Source organism: Chaetura pelagica, unplaced genomic scaffold, assembly GCF_000747805.2.
Source record: "Chaetura pelagica isolate M959 unplaced genomic scaffold, ChaPel_1.0 scaffold246, whole genome shotgun sequence".
Classification (NCBI taxonomy): Eukaryota; Metazoa; Chordata; class Aves; order Apodiformes; family Apodidae; genus Chaetura; species Chaetura pelagica.
Genome location: NW_009953647.1, coordinates 503,298 through 520,594, shown reverse-complemented (window position 1 = coordinate 520,594; position 17,297 = coordinate 503,298). Strand labels below are relative to the sequence as shown.

The 17,297-nt window shown below is 46.8% G+C and overlaps 1 protein-coding gene across 1 annotated transcript in view; it reads left to right on the top strand.

Moving 5' to 3' along the window:
* Positions 1-14,453, top strand: part of TADA1 (transcriptional adaptor 1) — a 16,591-nt gene extending 2,138 nt beyond the window's left edge. Inside the window, exons 2-8 of the mRNA XM_009999907.1 lie at positions 81-172; positions 1,291-1,356; positions 7,780-7,877; positions 10,192-10,401; positions 11,405-11,556; positions 12,550-12,712; positions 14,008-14,453. Of these exons, the coding sequence (XP_009998209.1) occupies positions 81-172; positions 1,291-1,356; positions 7,780-7,877; positions 10,192-10,401; positions 11,405-11,556; positions 12,550-12,712; positions 14,008-14,160 (934 nt within the window). The 3' untranslated portion in view covers positions 14,161-14,453. The remainder of the gene's footprint in view (positions 1-80; positions 173-1,290; positions 1,357-7,779; positions 7,878-10,191; positions 10,402-11,404; positions 11,557-12,549; positions 12,713-14,007) is intronic.
* The last annotated feature ends 2,844 nt before the right edge of the window (positions 14,454-17,297 follow it).

Below are 17,297 nucleotides of genomic sequence, written 5' to 3'. Positions count from 1 at the left end.
GGTGCGGCGCCCGGGGACAGCGGGGGGGGTGGGGACAGCGCTTCCCGTTCGGTGCCTGCACTTCCCCTGCGCTTCCCTAGGTACTGGGCCAACCTGAAGCTCTGGTTCAAGCAGAAGATCAGCAAGGAGGAGTTTGACCTGGAGGCGCGCAGGCTGCTCACGCAGGACAACGGTAAAAGGGCGCCTTGTGTTTGTCTTCCTCCCGCCCCCTCGTGCCTGCCAGGCCTGAGAAGCCCTTCCCTGCTGAGTGTTGCTTCCCGAATAGGCAAGCGGCTCTGGGGAAAGAAAGAGCAAACAGGGCTCCCGTAGCAACAGTTTAAAAGCTGGGAGGTGCCCGAGCCTGCAGGGGGAAGTCCCTTTGTGGCCCCAGCCCTGACAGGCAACTTGGCTATGAGGAAATATGGTAAAATAAAAGTAAAATGCACTGTTCCAGCAACCAAAATACACTTTGGTGTGTCCCTGTCATGGTGGAGACCCAGTCCTTTCCATACTGCACTCTCCCTTGGGTTTTGGCTAAACTGGTGAGGTGGCTGAAGTGTAGGGGAATAAAACCCCACATTTTTCACAGTGATTGTGCAGGTCTCCTTCCTGGCCTCTGGGGGTGGCAGGTTGGAGTGCTGGAGGGTGAGATTCCTCTGTATTTGCCTCTGTGTGGGTCTGCAAACGTGGGTGGGGGCTGCTCAGAGCCATGTGGGGGCTTCTGCTTTCCAGCTGTGTGATCTCTGCTGGGGGGCAGAGGGTTTGGCAGTGCTAGGCTTCAGAGGCCTTAGGCAGTTCATCTTTCCCCTTTCTAATGTGCAATTACTCACTCTGTGTTCCAGTAACCCTGCTGTGAGAAAGTTGTATTTTATTTAGAAGCTATTTGACTTAACTTCACCTTCCTGGGGTTGGCTCTTACTGGTCCTTTTCTACCAAACCCCAAATCCCTACCCTACCAGAAGTCTGTGTGGCAGGAGGGGCAACTGGTCCTCCTCTCACAGGCTGGATAAGCCCAACATCTGTGTTGTGTGCTGTAGGGCTGGCTTGGTGTGTGTGGCAATTGAGAAGTGACCTGACCTGTTCTGGTGGCCTGTTGTATCCTTTGTGTTAGGTTGTAGTAGCACTTTCTGGGTCCAGTAGAAGAAGACTCTCAAAGAAAATGCAACAAAACCAAACTTAAAATGGAAGTTGTGCCTGTTTAACTGAGCATGTGGGGAAAAGAGGGCTGTGGAAAGGCACAGGAGGGACTTTTAAGATGGCTTTAGGCACTGGGTCCTGCTTGCTGCTAATCGCCTGTCTGTCTTCACACAGTCCACTCACACAACGATTTCCTCCTGGCGATTCTGACCCGATGCCAGATCTTGGTTTCTGCACCAGGTGAGTCCTGAAAAGCCTCAATAAAAAGGCCTGGGCAGGAATGCTTTGCCATGTGTGTGTTTGCTGATGTTTGTACCAAGTGCTCCCATTTTCTGGGCTGTAGTATTCATGTTCTTTCTGCTGTACAGGCAGAAGGGCAGCAAAGTGTTGATCCAGCTGACTTCAGCAGATGGGCTTGTATAAATTTGCTGTGTGTGCTGGGTGCTGTGTATGATAAGCTAGTTTGATTCCTGAGTGGGGTGTGTGCTGGGAGCTGGTGTGTAAAGGGACATGCTGTTTTACCTTTGATCTGTGTTGCTTTCTGTGTCCCCTTTCCTCTGTACTTGGTGATCTTCCTTGTTCCTCTGCTGGGGATGTAATTCTGGGGAGCTGGATTTTCCTGACTGATCTGAGAATTGAATACTTATCTGATAGAAAGATGCTGTGAGTGCTAATAGGCAGTCTTGATTCAGCTATGTCCAATTAACCAACCAGATGCAGGTTATTAACATTCTGACTTTGTCAGCATTTAGAGCAGCTGCAGTCAGGGTTGCAAGATCTTTTTTGTTTGGTCTTCAAAAGAGCTCTCAGTGCAGAGGTCTGATAGGGAGGACAGCTGAGCTGCAGTTCAAGATGGGAAACAGCTGTGTGGGGAGGGAGAGCACCTCCTCCCCCTCCTTCTCACTGACCTTGGTGACTGCAGAGCTCTTATATTCTTGCTCTTCTCTCTGGCTGCAGTTGCTGTTGTGCGGCAGCTTTTTCCCCTTAACTCTGTTACCTTAATTCTGGCCTTGGCTTTGTCAGATGTGGGGGCAGCTTCTCACTGAAGCCACCCCTGTGGCCCCCCTGCTAGCAAAGCCTTGCCTCACAAACCCAGCACAAGTTTCCTGCAGTGAGACCTTACCTGTTATTAGAATATCTGATGTAGCTGCAGGAAGGAAAAAATGCAAAATTCATGGATGCCCACAGATTTGTGTCGTAGCTGGTCCTTAGTTACACCAGCTGTGCTAATTAACTGCTAACCTCTCTCACCTGCAAGCTTGCTTGAGCTTTACAAGCCCCTTTCAAGTCCCAGACTTGTCTCGAGCGCTCTGCAGTCATGCTGCTCAGAAGTTATGTCTAGATCTTACTGCTTCTTTGGATGGAGAGCAGTTCCAGCAGGACTGTACAAAGAGCACAAGAGCAGCCATTCCTCTGTGAGTAGCACCTGAAGTAGCTGAGTCTGGGTGGGGAAGGGAAAGGAAGGAGGGAGGGGCCTGTGTACCCTGAGGTCACTGTGGGGCTGATGTGAGTGTTGAAGCAGAGGCTGTAGCCCCTGCTCTTGCTTCTGGGGGGCAGCAGTCAGATTAGGGTCCATCCCTGTGTGACTGGGGTTGTTATTCCTGTGTTCATCACTGTGCTTCATTGTCTTGGATTTCTTTTGTCTCTCTGTCCAGCCACTTAGCCTTGGGCAGGTCTTGCAGCCAGCCAGGCTTCACTTTCTATGGCTTGAGTAGCTCAGGTTTGTCAGCAAACTCTGCTAGCTCCCCTCTGCCCCCTTTTTCAGAGTTCTCTAGAAATGTGTTAAAAATAGGAGCCCCAGCATAAAGCAGCATGGTGCCCTCTAGATGTCTCCCGTAGGCCTGTTATTTCCTGCCTGACCTTTTTAATTGCAAGTCCTTGCAAGGATTTTTTTCCTCCTGTCCCATTGAAGCTTACTGTCTTTAAGAGCCCCCGAAGGACCCTTCTTTGTTGTGCTTCAGCATATCAGTAATGTTGTGCTAGCTGACCTTACCAGGTGCTTACCAGGTGACCACCTGGTCACCTCCAGTGCTTTCAGGGAGGGTTTTGGTGGCTCTGTGTCCACATCTGCATAAACCAGCTAGAAAAAAGTTGTGTGTGTTCTTAAAGATACAGGTTAGTGCTCTGCAGTTAGCAGTACATGCTGTTAGCTCCTTCTGGAGTGTCTCTTACCTCTTCCTGGGCTATGGACTAGTAGATCTGTTACACATTGTACTTGCCAGGAAAGTGAAGTGTGAGTGGAATACTAGGTATTATATCTAGATATAATTTTCTCCCCTTAGGTGCCAGTCTGAGACCTGCTAGTTTGTTGTTTTTTTTTGTTGTGGTTTTTTTTCTCCTTTTTCCTGTTTTTTTTGTTTTTCCCCATGTAAGAATGGAAAGCTCACAGGCTTTTTTCTCCACCACTGTCTGTTGGGTAAAAGGTATTTACTTTGTGATGCATAGGAAGAAGCGTGCTTGATGCACTTGGCACTCCATCTCACAGGTTGCTTGAGCTTGTACTTTCCACCTTCATGTGAGTGAGACAAAGGGGGAAGAGCCATCTTTAAAACAGCATTTTACATTAAAAACAATATATGGTGTGTTTAGCTTTAAGTGTACTTGATATTGTGGCATTTGGACTAGGAAACCTTGGGGAAGGTGTTTTTAAGGAGTGTTTGTGACAATATGTTGAACTGTGATAACCCATCTGATGCACCTTCTGCTTCCTCTGGTGGTAGTGGTGCCACCTGGGCTTAGAGGGGAAGGCTGGCTGGAGGTGACCCTTTCTGAGAAGGCTTTCTGTTTTCCCCTTAGGCTGTTGGTCACACAAGATTCTAATCCCAGTTCAGCAGCCAGGGTGGAGAGGGAGGCAAGTCTATTCCAAAGTGGGGGATGGCCAAGTGCTTTAATTCCTGCTTTTTTCTGGGAAATCCTAAATCTGACATCTCTTCCCATTTTAAAAATGGGGGGTGGTGTTCCCTCTGGTAGCCATGCTTGTAAAGACACCCAGAAATAGTCAAGTGGCACCCAGCTGTAACCTAGCTGGGGAGCTGTGAAAGTGCCTGAAGAATGTCCCAGAAACAAGCCATCCAAAATACTAGGGAGTGCACTGATGGTGACTTCAGGCTGGCTGTACCAGCCCAAGTGGTGTGGTACACTTCCCATTACAACAGAATCATTTCATTTGGTGGTCCCTTTTTACCAATATCTTCAAAAGTGCTTTTCTGAATGTTTGTGTCTATGGTTTTTCTTCCCCAAAAAATTCCATCAAGAGGAGCTCCAGTTTAAAGCCTTTCTTAACCTTGCATAGACTTGTGTCCTAAGCTTGTTTGTTGGACAATGGCAGGGAAGCAAGTTGGCAAGGGTTCTGGAGTTAATACACACCTCACTTGAACTGTTACCTCCTTCCTTAGCTAAATGTTAACAATAAAACTGAGACAATTGTAGGTGCTTGAGTTAATGTTGTAGGGATTTAATTAATTGTCTAGCGATCTGGAGCCAACTAAGGGGTGGTTCAGTGAATTGCAACTCTTGCTGTGATATTGGGAGCATTTTATGATATCAGGGTTGCCCAGAGGCTTTGCTTGAAGGACTGCTAACTGTGAGACAGGCTGGTGTTGCTTATGTTCTGCTTCTCTCTGTAGAGCTGGGAAAGGAGGAAAAAGGGAGTTTGAGTTGTTGGCAGAGATGGATCTCATCAGGGTGTATTGGACTAAACCCTTGCAGGAAGATAACAAAAAACCCCACCAAACCACCAGCTGAAGATCAAATAAGAGTGGGAAAAATATACATTCCCTGTGCCTGGTTGCATTTCTCTGTATCTCTTTGTCCTTCCCTCCTGGGTGGTGCTGGTGCAGCACATCAGGAAAACCTGTCACACTCTGCCTGTACTGGTTGGGCTGTCACTGCAGCTCTTAGAAGAACATTCTTATCTGCTGCTCATCTTTGAAAGCATATCAGCAGCTATTGTGGCTTGTTAACAGCCAATTCTCTTGCCAGCAAGTTTAAAGAAAAGCTGCTAATATCTCAGGTTTCACTCCTGAGCTGACCTAGTATCATCATTTGTGGCCAGTGTGGCAAGAGCTGGTTTTCTTAGAATACTAGAGGGAAATTTTTCTGTCTTCACCTAGTGCAAGCCAGGCTTGATAATAGGAAAACCTGGCAAAGGAGCAAAAAAAAAAAAAAAAAAAAAAAAAAAAAAAAAAAAAAAAAAAAAAAAAAAAAAAAAAAAAAAAAAAAAAAAAAAAAAAAAAAAAAAAAAATCTGCACTGGGCTATTTATAATGGGGATAGGAAATAGTATCTCACATTTCTCTTGTGCTAAGCCAAGTCTGACCAGGTTTTTGTTAGATGTTGCAGGCCAAGATTCAGTTAAGTTGCATCTTTCAGGGTTTACTGTCAAAGCCTAAAAGTTTACTTGCCATTTAGTTTAGAAGTTAATGCTACTTTAAAATAAGCCATTTTTTAAATTTGGACTCTGCTATAACCTATTCATCTGTCATGCACAGTCAGGTAAGCGGGTGATTGCATTTTCTGTCTCTATCTGTTCTGCTTTTTCCATCTCTGCCAGCAGTCACTGTTAACTAAGGGTGCTTCTGTAAGTGAGGCTGCAGAGGAGCTGCATGAGGCTTCTGACAGGGAGGGGACCCTGGGATGGGGTGACATCTCCAGCTAGAGAGATGTGCTTTTGTTGAAAGCTTTGAAATGGGCCAGGTGGCTTCTGTATCTGTCATCAACACACCTTATCCCCTCCTGACTGGAAGGGGTCTGACCTGCTGTGGAGGAGGAAAGGACTCATCTCTAAGGAGCAAAACATGCTGTGGGAGAAGCAGCATTATATTGATAGATTCTAAGATGTAAGTGCTGAGATCTGGATGAAGGGCAAGAGTGATCCTTCAGGTGACTGTCCACGGTGCTTTCCCACACTCTACTAGGCCTCTACTCTGATGTTGTGATGAGTAGCAACACCAGTTGTATCATTTTTGGACATGGTTTTTTTATTATCTTAATTTCCACCTGTATTGATCAGTGGCTTTTGACAACAGGGTTTGTTGTAGGCTGTTGGGTTTTGCCTTGCCCGTAAGATTTAACTAAACTTTTTAATAACTTTTTTTTTAATAGGGAGAATATGCCACCTCTCTGTTTCTAACCTTTCTTAGCAGCTGACCATTTAAAACCTTCAACTAAATCTTCTGCTTTAACCTGATCCAACATTAATGTTTTGGAAGTTTTTTTCATGGCAGGGGACACTGTGCTTATGTACCAACCAGGAGTGTGGGAAGCCCCACATAGCCAAGGACTTCCAGCCAGTGTTACTCTATGAATAGGCTGTAGTGTAACTCTGTGAATTCTGGATTACAGCAAATTAAAGACCAGTTGTTGGCACTGGATGTGAATGTGCTGGTGGGTGTAAAGCTGGTGTTGAGCCATGGCTGCCTGTGGCACCAGGAGAGAACCAGAGCTGGTTGGTTGTCAGTGCCTGGTGAATGTGCTTGAGGCTGGTTGAACTCTGAACAGTGAATGGTGGGATAGCTGCTGTCACTTCCCATTCCTGTCTGGAGGAAATGGCAAATGTTGGCTCAGGTGTGGACAGGGAGTGTCTGAGACAGCACTGCCTGGCAGCAGAGCTCCAGCCTCCACTTCGGAGGGGACAGAAGTATCTTCAGAGCTGAGTTGTCCAGGCTGCATGGAGGTGGGCAGGGGCCCTGGCACAGGGATCACTCTGCTCCCGAGGAAAAGGGATGGGAAGAAGCTGCTGATGACACAAAGCAGCGGTTGCCTCTGTAGCCACAAGAGGGCTGTCTAGTCTTTGGGTTGTGCTTCTCATTCACTGTCAGCAAGTGCGTGTTCGCCCAGTGCAAGGCTGTCCTAAGCCCTAGGGTAGCTGGGGGAATTGTGCGGGGATCCTGTAAACTCATCAGATAACGACGCAGCTGGGCAGTCCCTGCCAAGAGCTGCTGGTTATCAGGATGTAGTTTGGCCTACTGTAGGTGTAGTAGGTGTAGCATTAAAACAGCACATGGGGGACATCTGAGCAGCCTCCTCAAGGTGATAAGGCTAAATATGGGTTTCTGTTGGTACTACACAGTAATCTCTCTTTCAGCTGCTTGCCAGTTTTGGTCAGTCACAAGCTCATAGCTCATGTTGGTGCCATCCTGCTCGTGGGCTTGGTGGCCTTTGCAGTCCTTCCCCTCCACCCTCCTTTCACTCAATGAAGCAAGAATGATTGGCCATGATGTGCAACACAGCATGAGACAAAGCTTGCTAAAGCTGATGTACAGGCAGATGTAGTAGACTGCTTAATCCTGCTGGTTGGCATCTGACCTGAAAGTAGGTGGAAGGGGAATCCCTCTCTGGGCAAGCTTCTGTCCTCTGGATGGAACAAATGGCTTTCCCTGGAGATTGTGCTGATTTCTCTCCTTTCACCATGGGTTTGTGTGGGACAGAAACATTCACCTAAGTAATGGGTCACAAGTGAGTCAGCTATCAGGAGGCAGGCAAGGGAAAGGAAGGGCTCCCAAAAGCATTCTCCTGTGGGAAGCCACCCCTCTAGGCTGTGGATGTTGATTTTGTGTTAAGGCTTAGCTAGGGACTGAATGTTAAGGGTTTTCCTGTGTGGATGGTTTCCTCCTGGCCCTAAATTAGCAACAATTATTGAATTGAGTTTTTTTCTTATTTGTAGAAGGTGCTGGATCTCTGCCATGGCCAGGTGGCTCTGCCACTAAACCTGGAAAACCCAAAGGAAAGAAAAAAATTTCTTCAGTTCGACAGAAGTTTGATGTAAGTGTCTATGGCCAAGTGGTCATGGTTCTCTGTCATTCTGCTGGGGGTGAAGAGCTCTGCAGAGCCTGCAGGTTTTGTTACTGCCAGGGCTGGTGAAGTCCAGTGTGTGCAGTGATGTGTGTCATGTTTGAGAAACACTCAAGTTCTTGTTCACTTTGCAGCAGAGGCTCTGTACATCCCTCTGGTACTGCCACTTGTCTATTCTACAGGTGATTCTGTTCTCTGACAAGGTGGAAAACCAAGCAAAAAGACCCCAGACCCCAATTTTTTTTTTCTTCTGGTTGATTCAGCTGGATCAGCATTCCTTGTGGCTGGATGAGCACCAAAACGAGTGCAAAGGAAGAAGGGGCAGCTGTGTGGCTGGAGACAGCACAGAAGGGTGGGCATGTGACACCTCTAGGTATTCTTCTGTGAGAAGTCAGCTTGGCTCAGCCAAAGTGTCCACCACACTTCTGGGCAGGGTAATTGTGCTTCAGAGGCTGGTGTCTCAGAGGGATGGGGCCAGCTGAGGGCCTATTGTGTTTAGAAAATGCTGAAATATTTTGCAGTGTTCACAGCTACAGCCTGAAGTCTGATGACAGACTGTGTGATCTTTCCATTTTAAAACTTCACCCTAACCTTTCAGTAGCATGTGCAGGAGAGTTTGAGAAGCAAGTTGTGGCATAGTGGAATTCTTGGAATTTGGTTTAGCTGAGTACCCCTACAATACACCACATTTCTAGCATGTGTTTATACATGGGTTCCTGGAACATTTGGTAGCAAGTGCTGTGTGAAGTGTATGTTATGGTTAGTGGGCTTGTCTCTAACTAGTGGAATTCCTGAGTAGTGTGAACTTGAAGGGCCTTGATATTCCCTGGTGCTTCCCTTACTGGTCAGAATAACAGCTGTGAGTGACCACATGGCTTCATTCCAACTGGCTTCTGCTCTTCCAAACCACATTCCTCTTAAAAAGTTGCTTACCTTTTGAAGGTCTTTTCTTCCAGGCATACAGACATGTAGCTTTCCTGTAATGAAAGCATAAGTCTTAAGAATTACAGGGAGGGAGATATGCTTTCACATCACGAGTGGGTGGATTGGTTTTTCACTCTGAGTTAAATGCCACACTGTCCTTTGAATAAAGCAGCCTCACTTTGTCTCCTGAAACTAAGATGTGAGAATTCCACTCTGCTGTATAGTCATTGTTTGTATTTAAAGTTTTTGGTTTTGTTTGTATTGCTGCTCCCTAAGAGCCTTGTGGCAGGCTCCATTCTGGAACCACTGGATTTGTGGCTTGCAGAGCTCAGGAATGGGATTTGTGGGAGTACTTGGTGAATCAGGGCCATGTTATTCCCTTGTGGGTTGGGACTGGGCCAAGTGCATTTCTGGGCCCTCTGATTTTTCCCCACTTTGCCTGGAGACTGAGGCTTCCTAGGAGCCACCACAAGGGCTCAGAGTTGAGACCCAGCACAGCAAGGGAATCATGTTGGAAATATGTGACCTGGGACACGGGGTTGCCACCTGCTGGTATGAATTCCTGTTCTGCGATTTTTATTTTTTTTTCCTAAATAGCTCAATTCTGAAAAACAGCCATAAACTATCTCAGAATCAGCAGCTGCTCAGTAACATAGCTCTGCTTAGAGAATTGAAAGGGCAAGGGGAGACTAGATTATGACATTTGGGACAGGAGTTTGGCAAAGTTTTTGCATTTAAAGCTTTGAAGAAATGTAAAAATCACTTAAGACTCACATAAGCTTAGGACCGTGGTTTTTAATCTTGATGGAAACTGTACAGTTAGTAAGTAGAAGTATGCAAGACAAAAAAATAGACAAGAACCCTTCAGCATAAAATGAAGTGACTGAGAAATGTGAAAGTCATCACTGGCCTGGATGGCATGAACGGTTAAAAGGGAAAATGACTGACCACATTTGAGACTTATGAGAGAATCAAATTAATCTACTAGGTGGGAAGCACACAGCAAAAGAGAGGAGATGAGTCTTAATGTGGTGTGTTGTTACACTGCAGAATTTCTTGCTGCAGGATGTTGTGGATGTCTGAAGTTTAGATGGTTCAGGGTGCTGCTGGATGAGTCCATGGGCTGTTTTTAATAAAAGTATCACAGAATGTACACCAACACTGGGTCTGAAACTGTTCCAGTCACAAATTGTTGTGGCCTCGGAGAGTATCCCGGGGAGGAATATTGCTCTGCTTGTCCTACTGTGACACATTTTTATAGGTGTTTGCTTTCTGACTGGAGAGGGCATGTTTGGCTAGATGAACCAAAGGGTCTGACCAATATGTATCTTCTTACACTCTAATGTTGTGTTGGTAACAGCACCGGTTCCAGCCTCAGAATCCTCTGTCTGGAGCCCAGCAGTTTGTGGCAAAGGATCCCCAGGAGGATGATGATTTGAAGCTGTGTTCTCATACCATGATGCTTCCTACACGTGGCCAGTTAGAAGGAAGGATGATTGTAACTGCCTATGAGCACGGGCTGGACAATGTCACCGAAGAGGCTGTGACAGCAGTTGTTTATGCTGTGGAGGTGAGACTGGGCTGGGCAATGGTTCTGCTCTCTTTACACCAGCAACAAAAGGCTCTGGCTGCTGGTATGGGGCAGTGTCCCTCAGGGGAGAGGAAACCTGCTTCTTGCTGCCTGTTTGCTTTGGGAGGAGTAAGGCGACACTCAAAGGGCTTCCAGGTTTGTGGCATCGCAGATATAAAGTCTTGGATTTCTGCCTGCAAGTGTGAATTCTAGGGTGTTTGTGTAGGAAGAACACCAGGCATTCTTCTGCAGCTCCTGTCACTTAAAAGCAGAGAAAGAACAGGAGCTCCAGCTTGAACAGTTCTATTAAATACAATCTGTTACAGGGGCAAGTATCTGGCATGGAAGCACAGTGGCAGAACCAGGTAATACCTGCAGGTGAAGTGCCTGCTGCTGATAGTTTTGGCCATCAGTGACAGGACATTAGCTGACATAATCCAGGAATGGTACAGCTATTGGCGCATTGAGGTTTGGATAATTTTCTGGAGCCAGGAAGTGGAGGCCAACCTGAATTCCCGATCTGGGAGTGAGGCCAAATTAAGAAGCAGTTGTCTGCTTGTTTTTTTCAGGCAGTTGCTTCTCCAGCACTTTCCAGGCAACTGAACAGTCTAAAAAAGAAGAGTGGCTTTTCACTGTAGTTTTAGGGCCAGTATTTCAGTAAGAGTATAACATTGGCTGCCAATTATGAAATCTCTTCTTATCAAAGGGATCAGAAGTTGGGAATTCCCTGGCATTTAAGAAACTTCTTTGACATTTAAAGCAAAACATCACATCTTAAAGTATAGTTCACAGGCTAATGCATGCAGTGCTCTCTGCCTCCAGATGTCCCAGACAGGGAAAACATCCTGACCCTGAACCAGGTCTTGGTTCCCGTATGTTTTTGTGACCTCAAGGTCACAGCATCACTACTAGTGCCTTGCCCGTTGGTGAGGCCCTTCTCATAGCTGTGGCTTGGAAAGGTGAATAAACTGGCTTGTGTAATAAGGTTGTTTTTCCACTGCAGAACCATCTGAAGGATATTCTGACCTCTGTGATTTCCAGGCGGAAGGCCTATCGCCTGAGGGACGGCCACTTCAAGTACGCCTTTGGGAGCAACATCAACCCTCAGCCCTACTTGAAGAACAGTGTTGTTGCTTATAACAACTTAATTGAGTGGTAAGGAGCTCTCAGCCTGCTGCTACTTTCACATTTGCTAGTCCCAGAGTTACTCCACAGTCCAGATTATCTTTTTACTTGGTTGAATCTGTTACTAATGGTGTTCAGCTTTCACACACTAAGAAGGCATCTGTATGGAGCACTGTCCAGCTCAACAGGCAGGGAGAATATGGAGATTGCTCAGCAGTGGAGTTCAGGACAGTCTTAATTCTGTCTCTTGCCTGCGCTTGTCTGTCACTTTATGAAGGTGTGACCCCTGGCCCTCTGGGTGTTTCTAGTAATTACTGCTTTTTGGCAAGCTGTAGTGAGTGACACACAACTTCTGCTGCTCTTTGGAAAACTGCCTCTGGGCAGAAGAGCCCTGCCTTTGTAGGAGTACTGCTGTTGTGCTACAGGACTGAAACATCCGTGAGGATCTGCAGGACACTGCCATCCTCTCATTTCCTGTATCCACATCTATTTATGGTTCCTTGGCAGGCCTTTCCAGTTAGCAGACCTTCAAGGTCATCTTGTTTTCCAGATGCTTGTTCTCAGGCAGCTCATGCTGTGCCTCTGGCAGGGTATGTGTGTGAGAAGGCAGTTGTGTTTGTCTGTGGCAGCTTCTAGTAGTTGGCAGGAGCTGGTGGGTGTTTCAAGATCTCGTAACAGCACTGCAAACACTGCAGGTGCAATCCACTTCAAACAGCTCTGCCTAACACCTAATGTCTTTCCATTGAATGTCGTGAGTGCCTTACGTTTTATGCTGGGTAGAAAATATTGGCTGTAAATAACAAGTTAGTTGTCCAATCAAGACCAGTTAGGTAAGTTTGAAGCCTGTTGAGATTGGTTTGCACTATTTTTATTGAAATGGAATTGTAGAGAGATTTTAATTACAACTGAAATAAGTCGTAAGGGCTAAGCCAGCTGAATCAGAAAAGCAAACGCTGGGGCCAAGCCCCTGCTGTGACTTCCAAAGCTGGTGCTGCCTTCCTGACCAGGTTTTCCTGCCTCCAGCCCTCCAAGCTGTGCGGCACCGCCTGCTGGTCAGAGTCTGGCCCCGCAGCCCCTGCCCGACGATGCGGAGCAGCAGGCAGCCCTGCTCCTGGCCTGCTCTGGAGACACCTTGCCAGCTTCCCTCCCACCAGTCAACATGTATGACCTTTTTGAGGCGTTGCAGGTAAGCTGTGGATGCTACACAGGTAGTGTTGCCCTGAACACCAGCTCCCAGTCTTGGATCTGGTTTATGTGCATGGAGGGGGATTTGATTTCTCATTCTACAGTTTGTTTCCTTCTTTCCTCTCAAGAGGGAAGAGACCTTGGGCTGTTTAGTCTTGAGAAGCCTAAGAGGGAACCTTATTAATGTCTATAAATATCTGAAGGGTGGATGTCAGGAACGGGCCAGTCTCTTTTCAGTGGTTCCCTGTGGTAGGATGAGGGGAAATGGCACCAAGTTGCAACACAGGAAGTTCAACCTCAACATGAGAAAACACTTCTTTATTGTGAGGGTGACAGAGCACTGGAACAGGCTGCCCAGAGAGGTTCTGGAGTCTTCTCTTCTGGAGATATTCAAGGTCTGTCTGGATGCAGTCCTGTGTGATCTGCCCTAGGTGTTCCTGCTGCAGCAGGGGATTGGACTCTGTGATCTTCAGAGGTCCCTTTCAACACCTATCATTCTGTGATTCAAATTTACAATTAGTTGGCTTTGACTTGTCCCCCCTATTAGGCAGCTGTTAACATAGTCAGCTCATGGTTCAATGCCTGTTCTGTTCCCCTTGGTCAGAGAGTTGATGAGGAAATCCCTGTCTCTTCTTACAGCTACACAAGAGGGGTGACCTCTTTCTGTGTAGCAAGACACAGTGATGGTATCAGAACTGGGCTAGATTGAGATTTTGACAGTGATGCAGCAAAATGACTTGCCTGGCATGTCTCTTCTTAGCCACTGGGGTATTTAGAGGAATACTTGGTCTTCCTGCAGTGGGTTAGCTCTCGGGAGGTGTCTGAGGTAGGCTGGATGAATCTTTCTATGGACATATATGCCTGTGGTTCCCTCACTCTCTGGCAGCTTTGGGGACACCTGAGTATCTAAAATCAGCTGTGAGGAATTCCCCCATGGTCTCTGCTGTTGTGAACAGACCTTGGGATGTTGTCTTAAGGCAGACCATTCATTGCAAGAGTGTAGTCAAGCATTTGTCTCCTGTGTGTAGTGAGAATTGTTGTGTGTAAAATGTTGATGATGTTGTTTGTCATCGCAAGAGCAAATTGACAATTTCCTTGCAACCTGGTGTAACAGGTGGCTGTTCTGTGCTGGCAGTGGGCAGTGCTGGCATGATGCAGCTCTCCTGTGTGGCAGCCTGTGTTCCTGCTCTGCAGGGCTAGCTCTCTGATTTGTCCTGTAGCAGAAGGAGGTTCTTCCATGGACAACATGAGGAAATGTGTATGAAAGCATTAAACTTTTCTAACATTTATCTCCAGGTCCACAAAGAAATTATTCCTGCACACACTGTCTATGCTCTAAACATTGAGAGAATTGTCATGAAGCTCTGGCACCCAAATCATGAGGAGCTGCAGCAGGACAAAATTCATCGCCAGCGCCTGGCAGCAAAGGAGGGTCTTCTGCTCTGCTAGAGCTTGGCAGCCCTGCCAGGCCTTGGATGGCCACGGTGCTGTTCCTTGGACTTGACCTTCAGAGGCTTCTTACAAACCCATGTCAGCATTCCAAGGATGATGTAAGCTATGAGTCAACTTTTCCTATGGAAATATGACTGAGGTGTGGTACACCTTCTCTGCTTCCCCAGAGTCACTTACTGTGGAGTGTTTGCTGCAATCCCACTGAACTGGAAATGAGAAACAAAGTATTTGTTTGCTAAGACTATTTTCTAGGAAAAATAAATGTGAGGGTGGAAAGAGCTGGTTTTAAATAGGGTGCATTTGTGTTTTCTTTTGTGAGCATGGGAAATACCTCCTCACCCTCCCTTAGGTAGTTCCCCTTCTGAGCTCAGTGTTCAAGGGCTTTGTCCAACTTCTGTTGCAGTTGATGGGATCCTTTTCCATTCATTTAACTGGCAACAGGGTGGGCTTTTGTGAAGATGAGCAATTCTGTAAGCTGACATTGTTCTTCTACCAGGAGAACTTCTGATTAGAAACTCTGAGAAAGCAAGGCAAAAAGGGGAAGGTCACTTCTAGCCTGCCTTTTGAACTGTTTCTCACCATGGAACATGAAGGTGTGTGCACTGTTGTAGGAATCCCTCACCAGTTATCAAAACAGATAATAAAACCAGGGTTGTGAGTAATGTGTTGCTGTCATCCTAGTCCTTCACTCACCCCTGTCTTGTAGTAGTTGTGATCAGAGACTACAGGAGTTGTGTGACCTAGTACAGTACAGCTAATAATTTCGCCACCCCAGCAGGCAGCTTGACTACCTGCCTTGTCTCTGAGGTGGGACAGCAGCTCCCCAACACAGATACCAGTTCACTGTCTTAGTGTAATGGACTCCTTGGATTTGCAGCATGAACAAAATGTCTCACATTACTTTGTCATAAAAACATGCACCCACATGTCTCCACAATGGGGAGCTGTGCAGATCACTGTATGAAAGGGGACATTCCACTTGCTGTGTTTCAGGAGCTCTCTGCCCCTCAGGTGCTGGAGGGAACAGGCTTATTTTAACACAGGAATGCTATTAAAATATCTTAATTACTATATTACCTGTTGTTAACCACTCTTGTGGATGTACCTACTGAAGGATGACTTGGCTTATTGTGCCTCCAGGCAGCAGAATTGAAACAGCTTCCTCTGAGGAAATAGGAAAGGGAGAGCTTATGGTTCTCCTCCATTCTAGTTTTCTTCTGTTCTGGAATTACTTGGATAGGAGAGATGTCATATTGTCCCTTTCCTGTGCAGTTTCCTTCTCTACTGCTCCTCCAGGGAGCAGATTTCTTTTGTTCCCTTCATCTTAACTGCCATTTTTTTCTGTCCTGAAGCATCCATAGCTGTTCAGAGTGAGCCTTAGCATAAAAAAAATTACCCCAGTGGCTTTTACATGAGAGTTTTTAAAAGCCATATTGAACCCAAGGAACTGTGTGTGGTGAGATCATCAAGTCAAGGTATGGACTCGGGTGTGGGTGGGGGATTTCCCAGATAATTGTTATGTTTCTGGTGTAAAATGAAAGCATTAAATTTGTTTGCTAGAAACTTGGGGGCAGCTCTGAGGATTTCAGATCTGAAGCAAGCATGCAGCCTCCAACTGCATCACAAGTGAGTTCTGAAACAAAATACTAAGTGTGGCACAAGAAGCTCCTCTCTGCTATTTGTATGTGCTGAGGGAAGGCTCTGCAGACACAGCCTCAAGTTCTGAAGAGCTGAGTCAGCCATTCCACACTGAAAAAAGTGAGCTATTTGGGACATAGAAAACAAAGGCTCAAAAAAGGAAATCCTGTCAGCCTCATTTCACGCATGGGAAAACTGAAAGGCACATCTCGATGCACTTTCCCACAAAGAGTGAAGTCCTGTGAGAAGTGGTGCTTCATAGATGTCTGGGGTAATTTAGCTGGGACACCTGGAGGCTGCTTTGTCCAGCCCCTGCTGAAAGAAGGGCTAAGTTAAAAGTTAGAGCAGGTTGTCTGTCTCTGGAGATGGCTCCAGAGAAGTGGTGGCATTTCCTGTTCCAGTGTGACTGTGCTGACAGGGAATGTTTTCCCTGCATCTCATCAGAATTTCTCATGTTGTACCTGTGCCTGTTGCCTTTCAGCTTTACCTGTGCCTCTTTGTGTCTCTCCATCAGAGAGCAGCAGGTATCTGCCAGGCCTTTCCTGCAAAGCTACTTTCTTACCTGTTGTCTCCAGCCTGTTCTGCAGCAGGGGGTTATTCCACTCCAGTCAGTGGTAGGGCTGTGTGTTTGCTGTTGAACTTACTGAGGTTCCCCTCAGCCTGTTTCTCCAGCTTGCCAGGTCCCTTTGAGTAGCAGCTCTGCCCTTTGGTGTATGAACCACTCCTCCCAGTTTGGTGACATTTGCAGACTTGCTGCCCATGTGCTCCATCCTATCATCCAGCTCAGCAGCAAAGATACTGCAGCATAATAAGGCTCAGCATTGACTCCTGTGTTGGTCCCAAGAGTGAGTGTCACTAGTAACCAGCAGCCAGATGGACTCACTCTTTGTGGGAAGGTGCAGTGAGATGGCCTTTCAGTTTTCCTATGTGTGACACGAGGCTGACAGGATTTCCTTATTTGAGCCTTTGTTTCCTAGCAGATGAGGTTTAATAAGACCAAGTGCCAGGTCCTGCACTTTGGTCATAACCCCATGCAAAGCTACAGGCTTGGGGATGAGTTGTTGGAAAGCTCCATGGTGGAGAAGAACCTGGGGCTGCTGATGGAGGACTGACTTACCATGAGCCAGCAGTGTGGCCAGGAAGGCCAACGGCATCCTGGTCTGCATCAGGAATAGTGTGGCCAGCAGGAGTAGAGAGGTGATCATGCCCCTGTACTCAGCACTGGTGAGGCCACACCTTGAATACTGTGTCTAGCTGTAGGGCCCTCACTACAAGAAGAATGTAGAGCTGCTGGAGCATGTCTAGAGAAGAGCTACCAAGCTGGTAAAAGGTCTGGAGAATAAGCCCTATGAGGAGAGGTTGAGGGAACTGGGATTGTTTAGAGAAGAGGAGGCTGAGGGGAGACCTTATTGCTCTATGACTACCTGAAAGGAAGTTGTAGGGAGGTGGGAATTGGCCTCTTCCATCAGGTGAATAACGACAGGATCAGAAGAACT